The sequence below is a fragment of the Chionomys nivalis genome, chromosome 11, assembly GCF_950005125.1.
Source record: "Chionomys nivalis chromosome 11, mChiNiv1.1, whole genome shotgun sequence".
Classification (NCBI taxonomy): Eukaryota; Metazoa; Chordata; class Mammalia; order Rodentia; family Cricetidae; genus Chionomys; species Chionomys nivalis.
The window spans coordinates 8,628,072-8,653,247 of NC_080096.1; the positions used below are offsets into that span (position 1 = coordinate 8,628,072).

Sequence of the window (25,176 nt, forward strand, 5' to 3'; positions counted from 1 at the left end):
TTTTGAGTGGTTTGTGATCGTGTCTTCTTGGAACTTCCAGCACAATGGAAATCTGTGAGTAGATGACCTGTGTGGTTGGATGCCAACTATAGGATTCTACCCGCAACACTTACTAAATGTTTTCCCTCTCTCTCTTTGCAGTTAAAAATTCAAGATGTTCATTTGCGCTTTGAAGATGGCCTTACCAATCCCTCTCATCCTTTTGCATTTGGTGTCTGCATTAAGAATGTGTCCATGCAGAATGCTGTAAATGAGCCTGTGAGTATGAGATCTGACCACAGACCAAAAATAAAACTCTGCTAGGAGCCCCTCAGTGTTAGGTAAACAAGTCATACTACTTCCCCACCTATGTGAGTGTTTTCTTTCTTTCTTTCTTTCTTTCTTTCTTTCTTTCTTTCTTTCTTTCTTTCTTTCTTTCTTTCTTTTCTTTTCTTTTCTTTTCTTTTCTTTTCTTTTTCTTTTTTTTTGGTTATTCAAGAAAGGATTTCTCTGTGTGTTTTGGCTGTCCTGAAACTCACTATGTAGACCAGGCTGGCTGCCAACTCAGATCCACCTGCCTCTGCCTCCCAAGTGCTAGGATTAAAGGCGTGCACCACCTCTGCCCTGTCCTATGCGTGTGTCCTGTGTGTAGGTAGCAGCTGATTTGCTGGGAAGGGAAACAGTCACTCTTCACTGACCTGTTGCATCACTTTGGCTTTGTGCGCAGAGCAGCTGAGGTGCAAAAAATTCCTGTCAGCAAAGGATTTCATCCTTCATTTTTCTACTTCTTTGTCAATCACCAAGGAAACTTGTTCTGCTTAGTTTCATCTACTGCCTGGGAATGTCTATAATGGTCTCCACACAGTCCCCTGTAGTGGGGAGCTGCGGCCTGTGTTCCTGCTGCCCCAGCTCCTGGTTGCCTGGCTAGCTTATGCCCCCAAATAACAACACACAAACTGTATTCTTTTAAACACTGCTTGGCCCATTAGCTCTAGCCCTTACTGGCTAATTCTCATATCCCGATCAACCCATCTCTAATAATCTGTGTAGCACTAGTCTTACCGGGAAAGATTCAGCATGTCTGACCTGGTGGCTTGCTTCATTGCATCTGGCTCTGAGAGGAGCTGCCCTGCATCTGCCCGGGAGAGGGGAGCATGGCGTCTGCTCCAGAGAGCAGAGCTGTCGAGTCTGAGCTCACTTCCTCTTCCTCCCAGCATTCTGTTCTGTTTACTCCACCCACCTATGTTTTAACCTATGAGGGCCAAGCAGTTTCTTTATTATTTAACCAATGACCTTCCTCCATCAGTCCCCTTTTTTATAACGCTATTAGGTGACATTTTTATGGTGTTTTAGACTACCTGATAAAACACCGCTTCTCCACACTCTTTAGATACTCTTGGTTTTTCATTTTTAAGACATTAAAATTATCTTCTACCAGGATGGTAGGCCTATACTATCATACCTGGCAACTGTCTTAATTGATTGCATTTCCTATTCTAGAGTCAGATAACACCTTACTCTATAAAATAGAGTAAGTGTTCTGTCAGGCAGGGCAAAGGGGGTTGATATTGTTGACAAAGAAAAGTTGACAGATTATTTCAAAGTTTGAGATGGCCTCATGGAGCTTAGGCCAACCTTGAACTGGATATGTAATTTACTAAACACCTCTTTAGGCTTCTCATCCTCCTGTATTCACCTCCCAAGTGCTGGGGATTATATGTGCACCACCATGCCCGCCTCAGCATCCTGTCATTTTTATTTACTAGGACAGCTGTTTATAGCTTTTGAGGCTTTGTGTGCTTGTGGATCCAGCATCTTCTTCTGGCCTCGGCAGGCACTGGATACACACGATGTATAGACATTCATACACATAAAATAAAAAACAGCAGGATGTGGTGGCACATCCTTTAATCCCATCACCCAGGAGGCAGAGGCTGGCAGGTCTTGGGTTCAAAACTAATCTGGTCTGTGTAGTGAGTTCTAGACCAGCCAAGGACAGCATAGTGAGACCCTACCTCCGAATAGAACAAAACAAAACAAAAATGAAGGTTAAAAATAAAAAAGCTGCAGTAATTTATTTGCTAGTTCTAGAAACCAGAAACATGAAACTAAGAAGTCAGAAAGATTGCGTCTGAATCCCTGAGGGTCGGTGTGTGCACGTCCCTCTCATCTGAGGGTCGGTGTGTGGATGTCCCTCTCCATCTGAGGGTCAGTGTGTGCACGTCCCTCTCCATCTGAGGGTCTGTGTGTGCACGTCCCTCTCCATCTGAGGGTCGGTGTGTGCACGTCCCTCTCCATCTGAGGGTCGGTGTGTGCACGTCCCTCTCCATCTGAGGGTCGGTGTGTGCACGTCCCTCTCCATCTGAGGGTCGGTGTGTGCACGTCCCTCTCCATCTGAGGGTCGGTGTGTGCACGTCCCTCCCCATCTCAGGGACAGTGTGTGCTCGTCCCTCTCCATCTCAGGGTCAGTGTGTGCTCGTCCCTGTCCATCTGAGGGTTACTGGAAGCCTCTGGTTCCTTGGCTTCTAGATGTGTTGCTCCAGTCTAAGTGTTGGTGCTCAAAGGCCTTGTCTCCTGGTTTTTTTTTTTTACTTCTTACAAGGACCCAACTCATTTGCTTTGTAGCTACACTCATCCAGGATGGCTTCATTTTAATCTGATTCTGTCTGCACAGGTGGTGTTTACAAATAAGGACGCATTCACACTTGTGGGTGAAAGTGACTTCTTGAAAGAGGACTCTGTCCAAACTCATACTCTAGTAATATTTCACAATTCCTTTTCAATAATTAACTGACGTCCCACTTCAAATATGTGTTCATGCACGTGTATCCATACTGTTTCTCTGCCACTTGGAGTTCTTTTTTTTTTTTTTTTTTTTTTACTTATTTATTTATTTTTTATTCTTTTTTAATTAAAATTTCCACCTGCTCCCCATTTCCCATTTCCCTCCCCTCCTCCCAAATATTGCCCTCCCCCCACTTCCCTCCCCCTATCCCCACTCCTCTTCTCCTCCCCCCAGTCCATTCCCCCTCCCTCTCGTTACTGAAGAGCAGTCCAAATTCCCTGCCCTGCGGGAAGACCAAGGTCCTTCTATCTACGTCCAGAAAGATGAGCGTCCAAACAGGCTAAGCTCCCACAAAGCCAGTTCATGTATTAGGATCGAAACCTAGTGCCATTGTCCTTGGCTTCTCATCAGTCTTCATTGACCGCCATGCTCAGAGAGTCCGGAATCAACCCATGCTTATTCAGTCCCAGACCAGCTGGCCTTGGTGGGCTCCCAATAAATCAGTTCCACGGAGTTCTTGTTTAGAAACGGAATCACTGTCCCCCAAAGATAGCAGGCCTTTTGTGCTGACTCAGTCGTTTGTATGAGATTTACAGATATTTTTTTTTTTAAGTTTTTTTCAAGATAGGCTTTCTTTGTGTAACGTTAACTGTCCTGGAACTCACTCTGTAGACCATACTGGTCTTGAACTCACAGTGATTCACCTGCCTCTACCTCCCAAGTGCTGGTAGTTACTAAAAGCTTGTGCCACCACTGCCTAGTTGAGATTCAGATATTTTGACACTCTTCTGCCCAGTGATATTTTATTTGTTTGCTCATAGAATCTTAAATATCCTCCCACTGCTTCTTCTAATCAATTAAAAACATTTATGCACTTTGGTATTGCCAGCTGGTTGAACTTGGTTTGTTTGTCTATTTATTTGTTTATTTTTAAGGCAGGGTCTTACTTTGTACCCCTGGCTGTCCTGAAATTGACCATATAGACCAGGATGACCTTTTTGCCTCCTGAGTCCTGGGATCAAAGATGTGGGATGCCAGGCCTTGCTTGCATGGAGTTTGAGCTGTATGAGAGTAGACTGTTTTCCTTCGATCTTGTATCCCTTGTACCTTGCAAAGTGCCTGATGTATAACGTTGAGTGAACAACAAATATCCGATATTAAAGGTGACCATCCCATTCTTCCTCTTTCTCCCTCAGGTACAGAAGCTAATGCGGAAAAAACGATTGGATGTAGCTGAGTTTAGTGTCTACTGGGATGTTGATTGCACTTTATTGGGGGATTTGCCTCAGGCAGAGTTACAGGTATGTTCTGGCTGGGGCTTTGGTGTAAGATGGTACCAAAGGAATGTGGTGCAGCGACCCTGACTTGCAGGCTGTGGTTCCCTGTGCTGTCCCTCTATAAGCATCTTCTGTCTAGAGTCTGCCTGAGATGCTTACTGTGTCTTCAGGTTTGAACATCATATGTACCATGGTTTGTGTATTTGAACTTGGATCAGGTTGCTTGTGGATGTTTTTGTGTCTTTTTTTATGTGACATTCTGTTTTTTTTAAAATTTAATATTTATTTGTTTGTTTTTGAGGCAGAGTTTCTCTGTATAGCCTTGGCTGTCCTAGAACTCACTATGTAGACCAGGCTGGCTTCAAACTCACAGAGATCCTTCTACTTCTCTCTTCCAAGTGCTGGGATTAAAGGCACAAGCCACTACACCTGGTTAACATCCTGTTTGTAAGATGTGTTTGTGTCTGATTCCTTGGTTCTTACCACTGTGCATCTGGGCACACTGTCATTAGCATTTTGTTGGGCAGTAGGAATTGAGCACCAAGATTGAGTGAAGCATCAGGGCACACTGTCATTAGCATTTTGTTGGGCAGTAGGAATTGAACACCAAGATTGAGTGAAGCATCTGGGCACACTGTCATTAGCATTTTGTTGGGCAGTAGGAATTGAACACCAAGATTGAATGAAGCATCTGGGCACACTGTCATTAGCATTTTGTTGGGCAGTAGGAATTGAGCACCAAGATTGAGTGAAGCATCCGGGCACACTGTCAGCATTTTGTTGGGCAGTAGGAACTGAGCACCAAGATTGAGTGAATGGAGCAGCAGATTAGAGGGCTGGCCTGCTGAGGTCTCCTTCAAATCGCCAGGGCCCTCCCTTTAAAACTTCTACATGGACAGACAGTGTTAGTGCTAGGGAAGGACTGTGGAAAGGCTTAGCTTAGTCTTTTGTAAAGAAATTATGGCGGGTGGTGGTAGCGCACGCCTTTAACCCTAGCACTTGGGAGGCAGAGACAGGTAGATCTCTGTGAGTTTGAGGCCAGCCTGCTATACAGAGCTAGTTCCAAGACAGGCTCCAAAGCTACAGAACAACCTGTCTTGAAAAAAAGAAAACAAACTAACCAACCAAACAAATGTAGACACTTCAGTGAAATGGAGAAACATGATTCATTTCCCCCAACTCAAGGTGGTTTAAGGTAGATTAGGTGACAGTGAAGCTATGACCCAGCCCATGACTTAGTTTAACTGTTCAGCTTACATTGCCAGAGTAGAAGGAAACAGCCAGAAGGAAGGTTGGTCTGTGTAGAGCCAGTGTTCTTGTGACACAGGAGGCCATGGCCAGAAGCATGGAGAGTCGCAGTCACCACTACATTCTGGAGCCTGTGTGTGCATCCGCCCTCTTGAAAAGAAACTGCTCCAAGGAGCCTCTGAGGTCCCGGCACAGCCCGCGGATTGAATGTGATATTCAGCTGGAGACCATTCCCTTGAAGCTGTCCCAGGTACGTTTTCCTCCCAGAGGCTCAGATCCACTGCTGAGAATTAGAGTAAAGGAAAACCACTTTATAATGGTGTCCTCAGCATTGTTTCCCTCCAGGCCAGGGTCTGGTGGGTGCAAACCCGGGTGGATGACATGGTGAAACTGGGTTCTTGTCCACATAGTTTTGGTTTTGATTTGGTGTTTTTAAGTGCTGAGCAAAGAACACAGGATAACTAGGTAGCCATCCCGGCATGCCTCTTGTTGATTCTTTGGTTACTGGGTTCCAGCTCAGCAGATTGAGTTGTTCTTGTTCGGTGTAGGTCTTGACTGAGCCAAAGAACCAGCGCTATCCTAATGTAGTGTCTCTTCATCTCTAACAAAGCTGCAGTACCGGCAGATCATGGGATTCCTCAAGGAGCTGGAGCGGAAGGAGAGGCAGGTGAAATTCCGGAAGTGGAAACCAAAAGTGGCCGTGTCCAAGAAGTAAGGGCACCGCTGCATGCATTGTACATCAGCATGCTTTCCTGTACACAGATCAAAAACATGTCTCCTGTCCTTCACACATGCCTGCAAAAGAAAGGGCACCTGTGACTGCAGAAGAAAGGGTTGGGTTAACTTTGGTAGAGCTGGTTAGGTTTTAAACTCTGTGAATGTGTTACCTCTGAGAAAATAGAAATTATATCTGGGACAAGGGCATGAGGTATCTGTTGTCAGTATCGATTACCTCTGTTGGGTAAGAGCCACTCTTTGAATGAGAGCAGTGAAACTCAAAAGATCCTTGGTGTCACTTAGTAAGCAGATTGCTCTTTCTTGGTGACATTTGGTGTGTCCTCCTTTTCTCTGTTCTCGGTACAGGTTGAGCTCTCTGACTTCCAAGCAAACATTAGTCCTCTTTCTTAAGAATACAGTTTAATTTAAATTATATTTGTGGATATGTGTATGATTGTGTATGCACAGGAATGCAGGAGCCCACAGAGGCCAGACGAGGGCATCAGGTTGGAACTAGAATTAAAGGCAGTTGTGAGCTGCCTGATGTAGTTGCTGGAAACTGAACTCTGTTCCTCTGTAAGGACAGTATGTTAGGTTTGTTTGTGACAGAGTCTTTTTATGTAGCCCTGGATGTTCTGAAACTCACTATTTAAATAGACTAGACTGTCTTCAAACTCCCAGATCTGCCTCCCTTTGCCTCCCAAGCACTAGGATCTAAGGTGTGTGCCACCATGCTCAGCCTCAGTATGTGCTCTCAATTGCTGCCATCTTTCCTGTCCCATAAACCCTCTCTTCATGTTACAGAGATACATGTGACCAGTCTGACATGTAAACCTTTTTAAAGATCTCATGTGTTTCTTAAGCATGTCCTTAGAAACTCAGTTAAATCTGTAGTGGTCAAGTCCGTGGTGACTGTCTCAAGATGGTGCTTGCCTTACTTCCAGCAGCTATTTCCTCCTGGAGAGGGACTGCCCTGGGTGAGGCTCGTTGGTCACATGCTGTGATGTTATTGACACACAGTGTAATTTAATGGTCCCCCCCCCCCAGGGATTTACTCTTGTGCACATTGAGTTTAGCTTAATGTTAAAATGGACCCAAGAAAGCCGGGCGGTGGTGGCACACACCTTTAATCCCAGCACGCAGGAGGCAGAGGCAGTCGGATCTCTGTGAGTTCGAGGCCAGCCTGGTCTACAAGAGCTAGTTCCAGGACAGGAACCAAAAGCTACGGAGAAACCCTGTCTCGAAAAATCCAAAAAAAAAAAAAAAAAAAAAAAAATGGACCCAAGACAGAAAGGTTTGATATGAGAAATGTCTCAGAAGTAACCTGTGTTCTGAGGTTGTCTTGGACCAAGAGCATTGTCTGGGAATAACACATTGTCACACATTGTTGTAGCTGTCGAGAGTGGTGGTATTTTGCCTTGAACGCTAACTTGTATGAGATCAGAGAGCAGAGGAAGTGTTGGACCTGGGATTTCTTGTTGCATCGTGCCCGAGATGCTGTGTTTTACACGGACAGATATTTCAACAAGTTAAAAGGAGCTGTGCTGTCTGCTGATGACAAGGTGAGTGGACTGCTTGTTTACTATTTTCTCTTGATTTGTTTGTTTGGTTTTGAGACATCATTGAATGTAGCCTAGGCTATCCTCAGAGTCTATGTAGCTGAGGTTGGTTTTGAACTCCTAATCCTCCTGCTTCTATCTCCATAGTCCTAGAATTACAAGCATGAGCCACTACTCTTAGCTAAGAATATTTTATTACAGGCTGAACAAAAGGTCGAGTTTGTGAAGATACAAAGTCCCATGCTGGAGGCACAGTTTTATAGGCTAGAGTTGGGCTCAGTAGAGAAGGAACTCTCTTGGAAGGTAGTGAGTCCGTTTTCCATCCCTGCTCCCTGAGAAGCCATCAGATAGGAGGAAACAGAAATGGCCATGAGCCAGCCAGATCCCTTCTGGTACAGAATGCAGTTCTATGCTTGCAGTTCTGGGAGACTCTCCTGGAGTCCCCAGTTTTGCACATAGTCTAGCTGTTAAGTCTGTAACTAATTTCTGTAGACTTTGGCCTGCATTCTATGTAATTCTAGTTGGTGTGATTGACTTCAATTGACTTTCGGTGGTAGAGGTGAAGCCAGAGCAGGTGACAGAGATGAGAAGGCTGCCTTATCTAGATTATTTGTGGGCTAGATACCCTAGAGTCAGCCCTGCCGGATTCCTGTCCTGGCCTCACCCCTTCCTGAATCTGTCTCCCTTCCTCTCCCGGGCGAAGGGAAGACAGCAGGGCTGCTTTGGTCCTTATCTGTTTTGCTTTTGTGAATGGCTCAGACCATTCTCTATATTTTGACTCAGGTTATTTATAACGGATTGCTCCTCTAGTTGATCTTTATAAGCAGTTTTTCACGGGATGGTCCCCAGGGGTCATCCTAAACCCCGAGTTCTCACCCGTCCTGCTGGCATCCTGAGGCCATGGCCCTCACTTGCCTTTTGCTGTCTTCAGTGGTGTCTGGCACAGCTGCTGACAATGGGCACCCTGTGAAAAGGATGGACTAAGTCTGATATTTGTTCTGGAGGGCACTAGGAGGAAGAATCTGAATTAGTGCTGAGATGGCCAAGTAGCAGCAGCTCTGTAAGCTGTGGGCACCTGCTGTCAGTGCATTCTTCTAATGTTAGCAGATAAGATGTTGTTTAGGGTGGTGATTTTCCTTTATTAAAAAAAAACAGTGAGACTCTAGTTGTCACTGCTATTCTTTAATAACTAGTGTGAAACTTGTTGAAATGACCATGCTCTTGCCAGTCGTGAATATGAAAGAGCCAGGGCTGGATCACACATACTGTGTGAGCTTGGCCTTCAGTTTCCTCTTGGAAGGCGGGGACAATGATAGCTCTGCTTCCTTTGATCTCCTGAGCTAACAGAGCTCATGTGGAACGTAATTTGTGACCGTGTCAGTACTGTGCAGAGCAGCATGCCTTGGCAGCCACCTCCTGCAGCAAAGTGTGTTCTCATTGCTATGTGTACTCCCACCAGTTCTAGTGGGGATTGAGAACAAGTAACCTCTGCTGGGCTATAGGGAACCCCTTTTAAGCCAGAGGCAATTCCCACGACATTGGTCAATGGTCACCGATTCTCAGCCTTCAGGGAGGTGCTGGGGCTAGTGTATTGATGCGGTGCTCCCTTCCTGTAGCTCTGAAGTGTCTCGGTTTCATTTTGTCCCAAACAGGAGGAGATGTGTCGGATTGAGGAGGAACAGAGCTTTGAGGAATTGAAGATTCTGCGTGAACTGGTTCATGATCGATTTTATAAGCAAGAGGAGCTAGCAGAGGTGAGAAATCTCTTAGGAAGGGTCATTTGGTCCCAGTGCGCCCTGAGCCCTTTAGTGTTGATATGCTTGTGTTTCTGTCAGGACACATAGCAAACAATGGCATATCACAGGCCACGTCTGCCCATGGGTCTTCATGTCTGCCTCTTTGTGATTACACAGAGTCTTCGAGAGCCTCAGTTTGATTCTCCAGGAGCCTCACCTGGTGACCCGGATGCTAGTGGAGGCAGTGGGATGCTGCAGTACCTGCAGTCCTGGTTTCCAGGGTGGGGTGGCTGGTACGGACAGCAGAGCCCTGAAGGGAAAGTGGTGGAAGGACTGTCAACCGAGTCGCATGAGCACTGGACCCCTGAGGAGATTTTGGGTACGCTGGGAGCCTGTCTGCACCTCCTCTCTCAGCCAGAGCTGAGGGTTAGGTGATAAATGTCCTCCTGCTCTTTGTACAACAGCTTAAGAGGTCGTTTCTAGGCTTAACCAAGGGAGACATTTGGATAGCAGCTTGTTACATAGAGGTAGATAGAGGACACTCCATGGCTGTGGTCATTTGTGCATTCTTGAACAGATCTGAATGGCAGCCCTTGTCGGAGAACTAAATCTGAGCTTGTTCATAAACTCTGCGGCCCACTGTAGTCCTGCGTTGGCAGTATGAGCCGTAGAAACAAGGGACCGTTTAAGTTGAACTGCACTAACCATATCAGCCTCATGTCACGCTGCCTGGGTGATAGCCACTGTCCTGTAGTCACCCATGTCTTTGGCTTCTTGCCTGAAGAAGGGAAGCCTGGTTTAGCAGCATCGTCAGTCAGGGTGCCTGCTCTTTGCTCTCCATGTGTTCTCTTAAGCCCGTTTTCCTTTACCATGTAGGTACCGAGGAGCTTTTTGACCCCACTGTGGATGCCTCATGTATGAACACCTACACAAAGCGAGATCATGTCTTCGCCAAGCTGAACGTGCAGCTCCAGCGGGGCACGGTGACTCTCCTGCACAAGGAGCAGAGCGCTGCTCATGCCAGTGAGAGTGCGTTCATGCAGCTTGAGTTCTCAGGTACTGCTCAGAGCCAGCTCTGCCCATCCCAGCGCCAGCACCCTGTCTGTTTTCATCATCCAGGGTAGTTAGTTGATGAGAAAGTCGGGGCTGGAGAGATGCCTCAGACGATAAAAGTGCGTACGACTCTTTCAGAAGATCTGTGTTTGGTCCCCAGAACCCATGTCATGAGGGCACCAATGGTATTGTCTTAGTTAGGTTTCTATTGCTGTGATGAAACACCAAAAGCAGCTAGGGGAGGAAAGGGTTTATTTGGGTTACATATCCGTATCCATATCCATATCACAGCGTGCTATCAAAGGACACTGAAGGCAGGAACCTGGGATGGAACTGAAGCAGAGGCTGTGAGGAACAGAGGCTGTGAGGAATGTTGCTTCCTGGCTTGTTCCTTCTGGCTTGCTCAGTCTGCTTTCTTAAATACCCAGGGCCACCTGCCTAGGGGTGGCACCATCCATGGTAGACTGGGCGTGTGTGTGTGTGTATGCATGTGTGTGTTCAAATTTCTTGGAAAAATATTTCCTAGTGTCAAATAGCTCTCTGTAAAATGTATCTGCTATTTCTAGATATAAAACACATTCAGCATTATATCATACTACCATCTCTTACGTTTTATCTTTTATAGATGTCAAACTTCTAGCAGAGTCTCTTCCTCGAAGAAACTCCTCCTTGCTTTTAGTCCGATTGGGTGGACTGTTCCTCCGAGATCTGGCTACGGAAGGAACCATGTTTCCTCTCTTGGTCTTCCCTAATCCGGTATGTCCTACAGTGCTGTGGCTATCACATGTGGCTGTCAGTGTGCACTGCAGTGGCGTGGCTATCATATATGGGTGTCGGTGTGCACTGCAGTGGTATGGCTATCATACGTGGGTGTCAGTATATTATGTCTTTTTTAGGAAGCCAAAAATTCTGTTAACTGGACTGATTTTGACATTTGATCATTGTTTTCAGGCTGGGACTAGGTCCTTTGACTTTGTTAGAGAGGAAATGTTGGTGAGCTGTGTGGCTCTGACTCTTCCTTCCCATGCTGTAGCCACTGTGGAAGTGTCTGTCTACCTGGGAATAATGCCAGGAATACCACTGCTCTCTGCATTTCATAGTTAACACTTGAGTCTTTCCCATGTCTAACAGCTATACTCACGACCTACTGTTACTATGAGGTTTCATCTTTCCAGGAGTCCAAAAGAGAACTGCCTTAAGTCCTCTATATATTTTCAATTTTATATGGAATATTCTTTACCAGCTATGGGATCTTCAGTTTTACTAAGTTGTCAAAGACATAGTCTAATTGGCTGAATATTTATCCATTTTCTCTATCTGTACTTTTTTTTGAATGTTCTTAGAGAGTGTGGGAGGGTGGGCTTAAAGTTTGAAAAATTGTAAATAGTTACTATTCATTTGGCATTCATTAGAGGCACTGGGTTCCGTAGTACATTGTCAGCTCCGGGAAGTGGCACAGTAGTACATGGATGTGTAAAGCTCAGTGTGGAGGGGTTTGAGTCATGTGTGCACAGAGGGAGCTAGGCGTGTAAGATGAAGGGGGCAGTGCATTGTCCCTCCTGTCCACTGAAGCATTTTTGTGGATGTGTTTAACAGCAGAAAGAAGTTGGCAGAGTCTCACAGTCTTTTGGTCTTCAGACTGCATCGGCAGACAGAAGTGATCAATACCCGGGTAATTTTTCATGTGTCCTTAAAACTAATCCTTAAAAGAAATCATTATTACTGATTGGTAGATTTTGATTTCTTCTCTGTGCATAGTGGTTTGCCAGATGGATCCATATTGCACTGGGAGGCATCCTGGCACCCTTCGGGTGGGACTGTGTTCCTCTGGTGTCCCTAGGGTAGCTTTGCAAGGCTTTCTGGGCCTTGGTTTGCATTATGGGAACAACTACAGTAGGCTAGCTGCCATGATTCCTGTTAAAAATCAGAGTCAGGCCTCATTAGGCTTTATTTAAAAACCTGCATAATTGTGAACTGATGAGAAAAGAATTTAGAAAGCATCTTTTTCCCAGCATGTTTTGCAGACCTGTCTGGGTGTGGTGGTTGTTTTGCTGTGTTCACTATTCCATTCTTTCCTTTAGCTGCAGACCCAGACAGTCCGGTCTTTGAGATGCTCTATGAGAGGAATCCAGTACACAGCCAATTTGAGAGGCGGCTGCATGTCAGCACGAGGCCCTTGAACATCATCTACAACCCACAGGCTATTAAAAAAGTGGCAGACTTTTTCTACAAGGGAAAGGTTCATACCTCAGGTTAACTTTTTTTTGTTTGTTTGATCCTATGTTACCTTTGGGGGGGGATCTTCTTTTGGGTCATTGCTGGTGCTATAGACAAGGTTTTAATGCATTTGGATGACCTGGTACTGCAGCAAGAGCTGCAGAATAAGTGCAAGGATTGTGTGTGGACACCGAGTCAGTGTCCTTCGCCATTGTCCTTCCCATGTCCCTTTAAGTTGCACTTTTTCATCCTTCATTCTGGGATGGCAGTTTCTTCGGCCAGGATGTTTTAGCTTGATGGACTAAGGTAGAATATTCAAGAATTTCTTTCTAGGTGGCAGCGTCTCTGTTTCTGTCTCTCTCTCTCTCTGTCTCTGTCTCTGTCTCTCTGTCTCTCTCTCTCTCACTTGATTTCGACCATAGGGTCCTAAGTGTCATTGTTGATGCACTAAACTAATTGCTTCCTTTACTACCCAAGGAGGTTGAGACGTTGGAGGAGTGCTTTCACTGATGAGGAGGCTTGTGAGACAGTAACTTTTATTTTGTGTGCATCCTTTGCCTTCGTCCTTGCTCATTGTGAAGCTCCTGTAGTGTTTTGATAGGCATGAAGCTTTTTTTCCCCCCAAGACTGAGTTTCTTTGTAGTTTTGGAGCCTGTCCTGGAAGTAGTTCTTATAGACCAGGCCAGCCTCAAACTCACAGAGATCCACCTGCCTCTGTCTCCCAAGTGCTGGGATTAAAGACGTGTGCCACTGTGCAGCTAGTTGTGAGACTGTTCTTTCAACAGTAGCCATGTGTGACCTGGCTGAATTTTTTTCCTTCAGTACAGTATTCTGCTTTATAATGATTTTGAAAGACAGCAGTTTGGAGTTTTCAGAAATGTTCCTAGGGGTTCTAATAAGTCAGGTATCGTTCCCTCGTCTGTCTCCATGCCCTTAAGGCTGTCCACCTTTCCCCCTGGCCTTCTCCTGGCTGTCCTGTGATGGACCATTGCAAAGCAAAGAGCTGTTTTTGTGCCTGATTGCCTTTTCCCACTTTGGTGGTCTTCTGGGTAAGAGCAGAGTGACAGCATTTCATTGGCCCAGGAGCTTGCAAGTTCTGATGCCTTGTGCCTTGCCAATCTTGCAGGTTTTGGTTATCAGTCTGAGCTTGAGTTGAGGGTAGCTGAGGCTGCTCGAAGACAATATAACAAGCTGAAGATGCAGACCAAGGCTGAGATCCGGCAGACTCTTGATCGGCTACTCGTGGGAGATTTTATTGTAAGTAGCCTTGTGTGATTCTGTTAGGGACAGGAGAAGCAACCATGTTTCCTGACGAGTTCATGACCCGTAATAGATTGGCTTGCTCATATCAGTTATGCCAACTAGGTGAGATAAAAGGGGGGGAATCCATAATTGTATCTGTCGTAAAACAAACAGCTCCACTAGTGGTTAAGAAGATGAGCAATGCTGACCAGATCATGTTTTCCTTGCTCGGAGGGTTCTTTTGAGACTTCCCTGGGTGCCTCTCCAGGCCTCATCTGCAGGTAATTCACAGAAGAGCCTTCCTCTTGCTGTAGGCAAAGGGTATCCAGTAGAACAGTGCTCGACTTGGGGTGCAGGTTTTGTGGTGCTGTGTGCCCAACCGACTCGACACCTGCATAGAGAAAGCCAAGAAGCAGCTTCATTGTCCAGAAAGGCAGTTTCTGACCATGGGTGTGGTAGCACACTGTCTAGCCATGGCAGTAGATGGAGCTGTTAGACAAGTGTGGCTCCTGTGACCCTGGAGAAGCAGCTGTGGACAAAGTCCAATGCCTAAGGACTTGTGGTGGGGGCTGAGGAATTAGTCTTGTTTTCTTGTGTGTGTGTGTTTCAGCATACATTACAGCTATGAGTGCCTTTCTGTTATCTTCAAAAGAGAGGGTTCTTTCTTTTTTCTCTAATTTTATTAATTTTTTTTGTCTACAGTATATTTTGGTCATATTCTTCCTCTCTCCTTCAACTCCTCCTAGATCCTCCCCATATCCCTACTTATCCAACGTCATTTATTTCTATCTCAAAAAAAAATAAAAACAAATGAAAATTAAGATAAACAACCCAGTAAAACAAGACAAAACAAATACACAGGCAAAGCATGGAGTCTGTTTCGTGTTGGTTCACTGCTCTTGGGCATGGGGCCCACTGTGGAGTGTGGTTGATGTACTAAGTGACACTCCACTAGAGAAAACTGATTCCCCTTTCCCAGCAGGTATCAATTGCAAATAGCTTCTTGGTTGGGGATGGGATTTTGTCTGGTTTCAACCTGTTCAGGCAGGTCTGGTAGGTACCGGAACAGTCTCTGTGTGTTCCTATGTACACCGTCCTGTCCTGTTGTGCCTGGAAGACTGTTTCCTTAAAGTCATCCACCACCTCTGTGCCTTACAATGCTTCTGCCTCCTCCTCCAGAAAGATCCCTGAGTCTTAGGGGAGGAGTTTGATAAAGACATCTCCAGGGTTGAGCACTTGAAGGTCTGTGATCTTTTGTGTTGTCCAATTGTGGGTCTGTGTTAATTACCATCTATGCAAAAAGAAAGCTTCTTGGAGCTGGAGAGATGGTTCAGCGGTTAAGAGCTCTGCCTGCTCTTCCGAAGGTTCTGAGTTCAAGTCCCAGCAACCACATAGTAGCTCACAACCATCTGTAATGAGATCTGGTGCCCTCTTCTGGCCTGCAGGCACACATGCATACAGAACACAGTATATAGAATAAAACTAAATAAATAAATAAATAAATAGAAGAAAAAAGAAAGCTTCTCTGGTGAGGGCTGAGTGATGCACTGTGGGTACAGCAGTAAGACATTAGGTGTCATTTTATTGCTGTGTTCCTTTAGCAGAATAGTAGTAGTGCCCATGACCTATTTAGTCTCAGGTTCTTGGCCATTTTGGTAGTGTCAGGTGTGGGTTCCTTATTACATTTATATATAAACTAGCCTTTACCACATACATGTAGTTGAGGCAAATTTTAATCAGAAAGGACAATGTACCAAATCATGACATGCCATATTATTTATATTACAAAGATGTGAATTATATATTTTCTTTACGATACTTTAGCATGAAAATTTATTTAATTTTTTTTTTTTGAGACAGTGTTTCTCTGTATAACAGCCTTGGCTATCCTGGAACTCACTTTGTAGACCAGGCTATCCTTGAACTCACAGATCCACCTGCCTCTGCCTCCCGAGTGCTGGGATTAAGGGAGTATGCTACCATGCCCAGTGAAAGTTTATGATTACCAATGTCTATGAGTAAATAAAAGTATTTTGATTTCAACATAATTTGTATTTCATGATTTCTATGGTACTTCAAATTATTAAACCTTGTAATTACAAACAAAAGCCATTTTAATTTATGGATCATCAATCACAACAAACAACTTCTCCAATTAGTAATTTTCTAGCTTTTGCTCTCTACTTCAAACATTGGCCTGTGGTAATGCCTTTAGCCAACAAGTGTCTTGTGTTGCAGTCCTGAGGACTGGCATCCTGGCTGGGTTTCAGGAATGTTTAGATACCTCCATAAAGCTGTTCAGCAGTCACAGTTGACAGTGATAAAATGGAGTAGTCGAGGCAAGCCTCGAACTTTGGTCCTCCTGCCTCTTGAGTTCTGGGGTTACAGCAGGCTGGCAACTAAATTTTATTTTGCCTTCACAGGAGGAAAGCAAGCGGTGGACTGTCCGGCTGGACATTTCTGCCCCTCAGGTGATATTTCCGGATGATTTCACCTTCAAGAATCCTGTGCTGGTTGTTGTGGACCTTGGGAGAATGCTTCTGACCAATACCCAAGGTAGAGTGCCAGTGCCAGGTATCAGAAACCTGCTCAGTGCGTTGTTGGTCAGTCTGAGCTTCACTAAGTAAAGCTGGGCAGAGGTTTGCATAGCACTCTTAAACTTCAAAGTTTGGGGTCTGGAGAGGTGGCTCTGTAGTTAAGAGCACTTGCTGCTTTTACAGAGGACCTGGGTTCAGTTCCTAGCATTCACTTGGTGGATTATAGCCATCCTTAATTCCAGGTCCAGTGGATTTGACACTCTCTCTGCCCTCTCTGGGTGCCAGGCATGTATGTGGTGTACTGACATGCATGCAGGCAAAAGCATTGGGGGAAAAAAAACAAGCAAAATCCCTTGGAAGTTCTCATGTTGTTTCTTTACTACTAAGGAGATACAACTCACCTTTCAAAATGTCCAGGTCAGCCAGGCTGAATCTGAACTCACTTGTAGTCTCTAACGCCTCTTCCCTCTGTTTTGACAACCAGACTTGGTCTTTTTCTTTTGGCCTCTATATTTCTCTGTTCCAAACATTTCATGCTTGTGGAATATTTGAACACATTCCCTTTCATGTCTGGCTTTCTAATTTAATACTTTCAGGGTTTATCCATGTTGTTGTTGTGTGTGTGTGTGTGTGTGTGTGATCACATTCATTTTCATGGCCTTTGCTTGTCCCTTTATGGATATACCGCGCTTTATTTATCTGTTCTTGGTTAGTAAACATTTGCAGCAGCACCCCCTCCCCCCCCATCCCTGGCGTTGGAATATTACCACTGCCCACAGTCAGGTTGTGTCTGTAGAGACACAGATCAGAGACACAGATCTCAGTTCTCGCTCATGCTCACCCGGAGTGGAGTGCTGGGTCATGTGGTGGCCTTAGGTTTAACATTTTTAGGGACTACTAGATTACTTTCCTGAATGACTTATATGCCCACTGGTTTGTGAAGATTCTCCACATCTTTTTTGTTGCTTGTTATCTGACCTTGATTGCAGCCATCTTGGGACTGTGAAGGAGTATCTCTGCAGCTTTCTTTGTCATTCTGTGTGACACTGTACATCTTAGTAGACATTTCCCTGTGCTTAGTGCTAGAGATAGAAGGTTAATTTTTTATTTTTAACATTTTGTTTCCTTATGGTTATATGTGGGGGGGCATGCATATCATTGTACATGTGACCGCTAGAGAGAACTTTGTGCTGTTGGTTTTCTCCTTCCATCTTTATGTGCTAGATAAGGATATTGTATAGAGCAAGAACATTCTAGAAGGGAATCAATGAACACTATAACAAAGGGAGATGCGTATAAGTTTGGAGAATGCCATAAGTGAGTTGTGTCAGCAATTCTGCAAGTGACAAGATGCAAAGATGTTGGCAGTAGCTGGTGGCCTCAGCATCCCAGCATGAGCTTTGGGGCTTCTCACAACCCTACACTTTTACTCTTTGTGTTTGTTTTTCAATTTCATATGTAGATTCACAATGAGTGAATAGCAGGTACACACTGTTGTGCCTGACATTTTCATCCACTCAAAAAACTTCAGTTTGGTAGAAGCTTTCCTTTTCATCATCATCATCATCATCATCATCATCATCATCATCATCATCATCATATAATAATCATTATTATTTAAGAACGTATTTAACTTTATTTTATGTGCATTCACATGAAGATGTCAGATCCCAGGGAGCTGGAGTTATAGACAATTGTGAGTTGCCATGTGGGTGCTAAGAATTGAGCATGGGTCCTTTGGAAGAGCAGCCAGTGTTCTTAACCACCAAATCATCTTTACATCCCTACCATTTATTTATTTATCTGTCTGTCTGTCTGTCTGTCTGTCTGTCTGTCTGTCTGTCTATCTATCTATCTATCTATCTATCTATCTATCTATCTATCTATGTTTTTCAAGACAGTGTTTCTCTGTGAAACAGACCTGACTGTACTGAAACTCACTTTGTAGATCAGGCTGGCCTCAAACGCACAGAGATTCACCTGCCTTGGCCTTCTGAGTTGCTAGGATTAAAGGTGTGGGCCACGACCATGTGACTGAGATTCTTTTTAAAAATTTATTTTTTAATTTATGTTTTATGAGTTTATATGCACTGCATGTATATATGAGCCTGAAGAGGCCAGAAGAGGACACCTGATTCCCTGGAACTAGAGTTACAGGTGGTTGTGAATTGCCATGTGGATGCTGGGAACCCAACCTGGATCTTCTGCAAGAGCAGAAAGTGCTCCTAAGCTCTGAGCTGTCTCTCCAGTCCTCTTAATTGTAAGAAGGAAGAAGGGAGGGATGAAATAGACATTTTACTTACTGTCTTTATTTTTCCTTATAGAAGACTCTAGGAGGAAAAGTGGGGATGGGTCAGCCTCTGAAGAGAATCAGTTCAGTGACGATGAATATAAGACCCCTCTTGCCACACCTCCCAGCACCCCACCTCCAGAGACCAGCAGCAGCAGTGGGGAGAAAGTGCCACCGTTTTCTGGAGTGGAATTCAGTGAGGAACAACTTCAGGCTCATCTGATGAGCTCACAAATGTATGAAAGATACTCCTTGACATTCATGGACCTCCAGGTTATGGTGGGGCGCGTGAGAGACAACTGGAAGCGTGTGCAGGACATCGATGTAGGGCCAACACACGTGGTTGAGAAGTTCAATGTTCACCTACAGTTAGAACGCCGACTGATCTACACATCAGACCCTAAGTACCCTGGGGCTGTGCTCTCAGGCAATTTACCAGACTTAAAAATCCACATCAATGAAGACAAGATATCTGCTCTAAAGAACTGCTTTGCTCTCCTCACTACGCCTGAAATGAAGCCCTCTGACACCCAGATCAGAGAGAAGATTTTCCCCCAGGAAGGCCCACGAGGAAGCCTGCAGGATTCAGTAATGAACTTGACCCAGAGCATTGTGATGCTAGAGCAGCACACACGGGAGGTGCTGGTGGAGTCACAGCTCCTCCTAGCGGAATTCAAGGTGAACTGCATGCAGCTTGGTGTGGAGAGCAGTGGGCGCTACATCTCTGTGCTCAAGGTGTTCGGCACTAATGCTCACTTTGTGAAGAGGCCCTATGATGCTGAAGTCTCCTTGACTGTTCACGGGTTGCTCCTGGTGGACACCATGCAGACTTATGGTGCTGATTTTGACCTTTTGATGGCTTCCCACAAGAACCTGAGTTTTGATATTCCCACAGGAAGCCTCCGGGATAGCAGGGCCCAGTCTCCTGTCTCTGGACCTAATGTGGCCTTCCTAACTGATGTGGCTACCCTGAACAACCAATCGGCCACTAGTGTTTCCCTGGAGAAAATACTCACCAAAGAACAAGAGTCCCTCATTAAACTGGAGTATCAGTTTGTGAGTTCAGAGTGTCCGTCCATGAACTTGGACAGCACACTGCAGGTGATTTCCCTTCAGGTGAATAACTTGGACATCATCTTAAACCCAGAGACAATTGTGGAGCTCATTGGTTTTCTTCAAAAGTCCTTCCCCAAGGAAAAGGATGACATGAGCCCTCAGCCTCTGATGACTGACCTAGAAAGAAGTTTTAGAGAACAGGGCACGATTCAGTCGACTTATGAGCAGAACACCGAGGTTGCCGTGGAGATCCACAGACTCAACCTCCTGCTGCTTCGGACAGTGGGGCTGGCCGATGGGGAGAGACAGGGCAGGAAAATCGCAACGGCCAGTATTGGTGGCACAAAAGTGAATGTGTCGATGGGCAGCTCATTTGACATGAGTGGTTCCCTTGGCTGCTTGCAGCTCATGGATCTGACACAAGACAACGTGAAGAACCAGTATGTCGTCAGCATTGGGAATTCCGTAGGCTACGAGAACATTGTCAGCGACATTGGCTATTTTGAAAGCGTGTTTGTCAGGATGGAAGATGCAGCTCTGAGCGAAGCATTGAGCTTCACGTTTGTAGAGAAATCCAAACAGGAGTGCTTCCTCAGCCTGAAGATGGCGTCCTTGCACTGTAACCACTCCGCCAAGTTCCTGAAGGAGTTGACATTGTCCATGGACGAGCTGGAGGAGAGTTTTCGCAGTATGTTGAAAAGTGCAGCTACCAAAGTCACCACAGTGTTAGCCACCAAGACTGCTGAGTACAGTGAGATGGTGTCACTCTTCGAAACCCCAAAGAAGACCCGGGAGCCCTTTGTCTTGGAGGAGAATGAAATCTATGGGTTTGGCCTTCCTTCCCCTCGATCGGACACCGTGAAGCTCATCTTGAACATAAACATCGAGTCTCCAGTTGTTTCTATCCCGCGGAGGCCTGGGAGTCCTGAGCTGCTGGTGGGACACTTGGGACAGATATTTATCCAGAATTTTGTGGCAGGAGATGATGAGTCCAGAAGCGACCGCCTGCAGGTGGAAATCAAAGACATTAAGCTCTATTCTTTGAATTGCACTCAGCTGGCGGCCAGAGATGGTGCCGGACCGGAAGTCAGTCGGACGTTTTGCCCACCCTCTGGGTCTGCCAGTGCCAACAGTCAGGAGGAGGCTCACTTTACACGACATGATTTCTTTGAATCTCTGCATCGAGGCCAAGGTGAGAAGCAGAGCCGAGTTTTGAATGTGTAAAGGTTCTAAAGCCAGCTGCTGTGTGTGTCCTGAAAACAGCACAGCCCCTTTGAGGGTTATCTCTGGGTAAAGTGTGGAAAGTCATAGTGCTGTTTTAACAGCTTCAGGGAGGACTGGCGTGGCTTTACTGTCTCTGTGGACAAAGTAAGAGTGTACTTGAAGTGTTGCCCTTTGTTGTTGGCTGAATGCGTTTCCAGAGGTGCTTCAGTGGGTGGATGTAGTGTGACCTCATTTCATATACTCTTTCTATTCTTTTGTTCTAAGGTTTCTCTTAGTTAAATATCGCAGCCTTGGGTAGCACGAGAGATGAATGTAAACGGAAGGGAAACTTGCTCTCTGGGTGTTGTGATCTTCCATTGCTCTGCTGTTTTCTAACAGGACCTGTGCAGGCTTCAAGCAGTGATGTTTTCATGTTTGTATTCTGGGAGCAGACAGTTAGACCCAAGCAGTCCAGCTCCAGAATCAGGGAAGTTGAAGAAACTAATGCCTTTGAAAATGCCTGTGGTTCTCAGAAGGTCCTTCACTGATGCATTTGGAATTTGGAGAGCCAGCCTCTGGACTTGAGTGTGCTAGGTGTGCACTCGGTCACTCCTGCATTTTCATGCTTACCGTACAGATTTCTCTGGAATAAGGTGTTCAGTTAGAGTTATGAGAAGGCTGTTGTCTGTCTGTGAAAGCTAAGGAAGGAGGCAGTCTGGTTTGAAAAATTAGCTTTTATGGCTAAGAGAAATGTAAGATAGTCTGTGGCCTTTGAGCTGTTTTCCCAGCTTTGCTATTTCATATTTTGAAGCTGTCAAGCAGAAAATGTCATGAAAAAACCTTCTTTTCCCCTTGTGTAAACTTATCTTGTGGTTCTGCTTGTTGTGAGTCTTTTTTGTTGTTTTTGTTTTTTGTTTTTTGAGACAGGGTTTCTTTGTGTAGCTTTGGTGCCTGTCCTGGAACTCACTGTATATATAGAACAGGCTGGCCTTGAACTCTGCCTTCCAAGTGCTGGGATTAAAGGTGTGTGCCACCACCATCTGGCATGTTGTAAGTTTTGGTCTCAGTTATAGACTCAGACCAACCCAGCATCAGAGAATCCCTGGGCTTCATTTTATATACAGGACACTTGATTATCAATAACAAACCAGGTATTAGTGTTCATGGTCTGTCATTGTTGTTCCCTTCTGCCAGCCTTTCATATCCTGAACAACACCACCATCCAGTTTAAACTGGAGAAGATCCCTATCGAGAGAGAGTCCGAGCTGACTTTTTCCCTCAGTCCAGATGACCTGGGGACATCCAGCATCATGAAGATTGAAGGAAAATTCGTCAACCCAGTTCAGGTAAATAAACACAGGATTGATTTTCAGGTCAGGGCAGTTGAGATCCAATCAGGTGGTGTTCCTTGTCTGAGATGTGGGAGGCCTGATGCGTTTTAGCTTTTGGAACTTTGTGTATTTAGGACATTTCCAAACCTTCATGGTCAAGCATCTCTGGTCTCTAATTTGGCATCTGAAATGCTCTTAGGTTGGTAACCTTTTTAATGTTGGATTAGTTATTGGAAAGTGTCAGATTTTTGGGGTATTTTGGATTTCAGATTAGGGACATTTAGTTGGTGTTTAAGTTTTATGCATGTGACAGGTGTGTGTGTGTGTGTGTAGTGCACTGTGTATGTGTCTGGTGTTTAAGTAGGCCAGATGAGGGGGCCTGATTCTGTGGAACTAGAGTTATGGATGATTGTGAGCTACTATGTGGTTGTGGGGAATTGAAACCAAGTCTTCTCCAAGAGCAGCAAATGCTTTTAATTGCTAAGCCATCTCTTTAGCCCATCTGTGTTTATTTTATATTTATATTGTAGATAGTACTCAGATTATAATGGTATGTATTTATGTATGTTAAGCATTGGAAGGAAAATATATGTTGAACATTCATGTTGTTGATAGCTTGTTCTAATAGACACGGAAGAGCTCTGTAGCCCAGGCTGACTCTGAAATTATAATCCTCTTGACTCAGCCTCCTGAGTGCCAGGATCCCTCATCAACATGGTATCTATCCTTTTGCCATCTCATTTTGTTCCTGGGCAGTGGCTTTCTTCCTTTGTCACAGAGGAAGAAAGTGGATCTCTAATCCCGTGCCCAAAAGCCAGTTGCTGCTTCCCAGGAGAAAGCAGTTCTCACCCCACTTTGTTCGCACTTAGACTAACCTGTAGAACAGTGTGATCTGAGCCATTGACAGAATTGGGTCAGATAGCATGCGTGTGTGTGAGCTGTGCATGTACCCATTCTCCTTCATAAGTGACATTTTTTTCCTTTCTGACTTCACAGTACTAGAGGAAAGAGTAAAGTTAGGAAACACGTGTCCTCAGAATCTTAGGACAGTTGACCATCTGTCAAGACCCTCTGTCAGTGTAGCTGGTGGAGAGTCTGTCTTTCAGTGGCTCTGAAGTAACTCAGGACCACGTATTTCTATCTCTGTTGGAATATATGGCTCCTAGGTGTGGGTCTTTGGGTGAGAAACCTTCCCCAGTTCTCTCTCTAAATTAAATTTTTTATTCTACATGTATGGGTGTTTTATGTGCATGTATGTCTGTGAACCACATGTGTGCCTAGTGCCCACAGAGGTCAGAAGAGGTCATCAATTCCCTTGGGACTGAAGTTACAGATGGTTGAGAGTCTGGTCCTGGGAATTGAACTTGGGTCCTTTGTAAGAGCATCTGTTGTGTGATGTTTTACTCTTTTTGGGCTCTTTAGTCTTGACTTTTTTTGGACTTCTCACTACCCAGCTCTCAAATCACACAGGGAGGCTTATTCTTAGTTATGAATGGCCGGCCATAGTTTGGCTTGTTTATAACCAGCTTTTTTTTTTTTTTTTAACTTAAATGATTCCATCTACCTTTTGCTCTTCCCCCGCCCCTGGCTTTTTCCTTATGTCTGTACATCTGACTTTCACTCTTAGCTCTGTGGCTGGCTGGTGGCTGGCCCTGATGTCCTTCTCCCCCTTTCTCTCATTGCTCCTCCTCTTCCTCTTTTCTCCTTCTATTTATACTCTCTGCCTGCCAGCCCCGCCTATCCTTGCTCCTGCCTTACTGTTGACAATTCTTCTCTTTAGACCATCAGGTGTTTTAGACAGGCAAAGAATCACAGCTTCACAGAGTAAAACAAATGCAGCCTGAACAAAAGCAACACACCTTAAAATAGTATTTTGCAGCATTGGCTGTTGTTTGTGTCTTTCCGAACGTGTTTCTGCCATGAACTACACAGGCTTCTCTGGATTCTGGGTTTTTTCTTGGCTCTGCTTCTCTTTTGCCTAGACTGTCACAGATGCTGTCATGCACCTCCGGTTACATTGTATCTGTCACACAATGTCTGCATTTGACGAGGGTGTGTAGGTGGAAAGAGCCTGATCTCTTCACTTGTAAAATTCCCTGTCAGTCATTTCTGTTGCTTCATTCCACTAATGAACTCTATGGGGATGAAGATTAAATTAGGGGTTATAGAACGGTCACTTTCCAAGTCTGTCAAAATTTCTCTATCTATGAGTTGGAATCCCTCTGTTAATTGCCCTTAATTAGTAAAAAAAGATGTACTTGAAAATATTTTTAAATAAGAAATTCTAACTAAAAGAGAGTAAGAAGCTGGGGGTGCAGCTCAGTGACAGTGTTTGCCTATCGTGCACAGGGCTCTGGGTCCCGTCCCAGCTCCAACAACGAACACCGAGAAAAACATGACTGCAGGAGAGCGTCATGGTTTGAACAGTACCCACAGTGCTGCCTGCCCCGCTGACTCTGCAGTAGTGTATAGCCTCGCATTCAGTCCTGTGCTGTGCCCACATAGACTCTTGGAAGTCTTCTCCTTGCTTTCTGCAGTTATTAGTGTGGTTAGAAAGACTAGCTTTGCCTTCTCAAGCATACAAGAGCACTCACATGTTGATGTGCATAGATTATTCTGCAAGGGGCTAGGGAGAGCCTCATGAGTAGAAGTGGGTGGAAAGAAGAAAGGATGAAAAAGAAATGATGGGCCTTGATGCCAGCTCACATAGAGCCTCTTGGTAAACAGAAACACCAACTGGGAGTTCAGGGTCTGTGTGATAAGAATAGTGTTGGGGACTGGAGAGGTGGCTCAGTGCCTAGGGCCACTCTCTGCTCTCCAGAAGACCTGGGTTAGGTTCCCAGCCTCTATGTTGGGCAGCTGCCAGCTGCCTGTAACTTCAGTGTGGGGTGATATATGTGGGGGAGGGGTCTGACTCTTATAACCTCCATGAGCGCCTGCACTCCT

General features: G+C 45.1%; 1 protein-coding gene across 8 annotated transcripts in view; it reads left to right on the forward strand.

Annotated features, from left to right (window-relative positions):
- Vps13d (vacuolar protein sorting 13 homolog D) overlaps positions 1-25,176 on the forward strand; it is a 226,072-nt gene that overhangs the window by 20,278 nt on the left and 180,618 nt on the right. For 6 of the 8 annotated variants that reach the window (XM_057785000.1, XM_057785006.1, XM_057785001.1 and 3 more), the window contains exons 6-20: positions 142-258; positions 3,961-4,065; positions 5,369-5,539; positions 5,900-6,000; positions 7,400-7,568; positions 9,218-9,319; positions 9,479-9,680; positions 10,178-10,357; positions 10,980-11,110; positions 11,951-12,026; positions 12,436-12,606; positions 13,698-13,828; positions 16,237-16,369; positions 18,675-20,888; positions 22,094-22,245. In XM_057785000.1, coding sequence (XP_057640983.1) covers positions 142-258; positions 3,961-4,065; positions 5,369-5,539; positions 5,900-6,000; positions 7,400-7,568; positions 9,218-9,319; positions 9,479-9,680; positions 10,178-10,357; positions 10,980-11,110; positions 11,951-12,026; positions 12,436-12,606; positions 13,698-13,828; positions 16,237-16,369; positions 18,675-20,888; positions 22,094-22,245 — 4,155 coding nt within the window. Of the gene's footprint in view, positions 1-141; positions 259-3,960; positions 4,066-5,368; positions 5,540-5,899; positions 6,001-7,399; positions 7,569-9,217; positions 9,320-9,478; positions 9,681-10,177; positions 10,358-10,979; positions 11,111-11,950; positions 12,027-12,435; positions 12,607-13,697; positions 13,829-16,236; positions 16,370-18,674; positions 20,889-22,093; positions 22,246-25,176 lie in introns of those variants that run through there. The other 2 variants (XM_057785002.1, XM_057785008.1) reach the window with 2 other exon arrangements.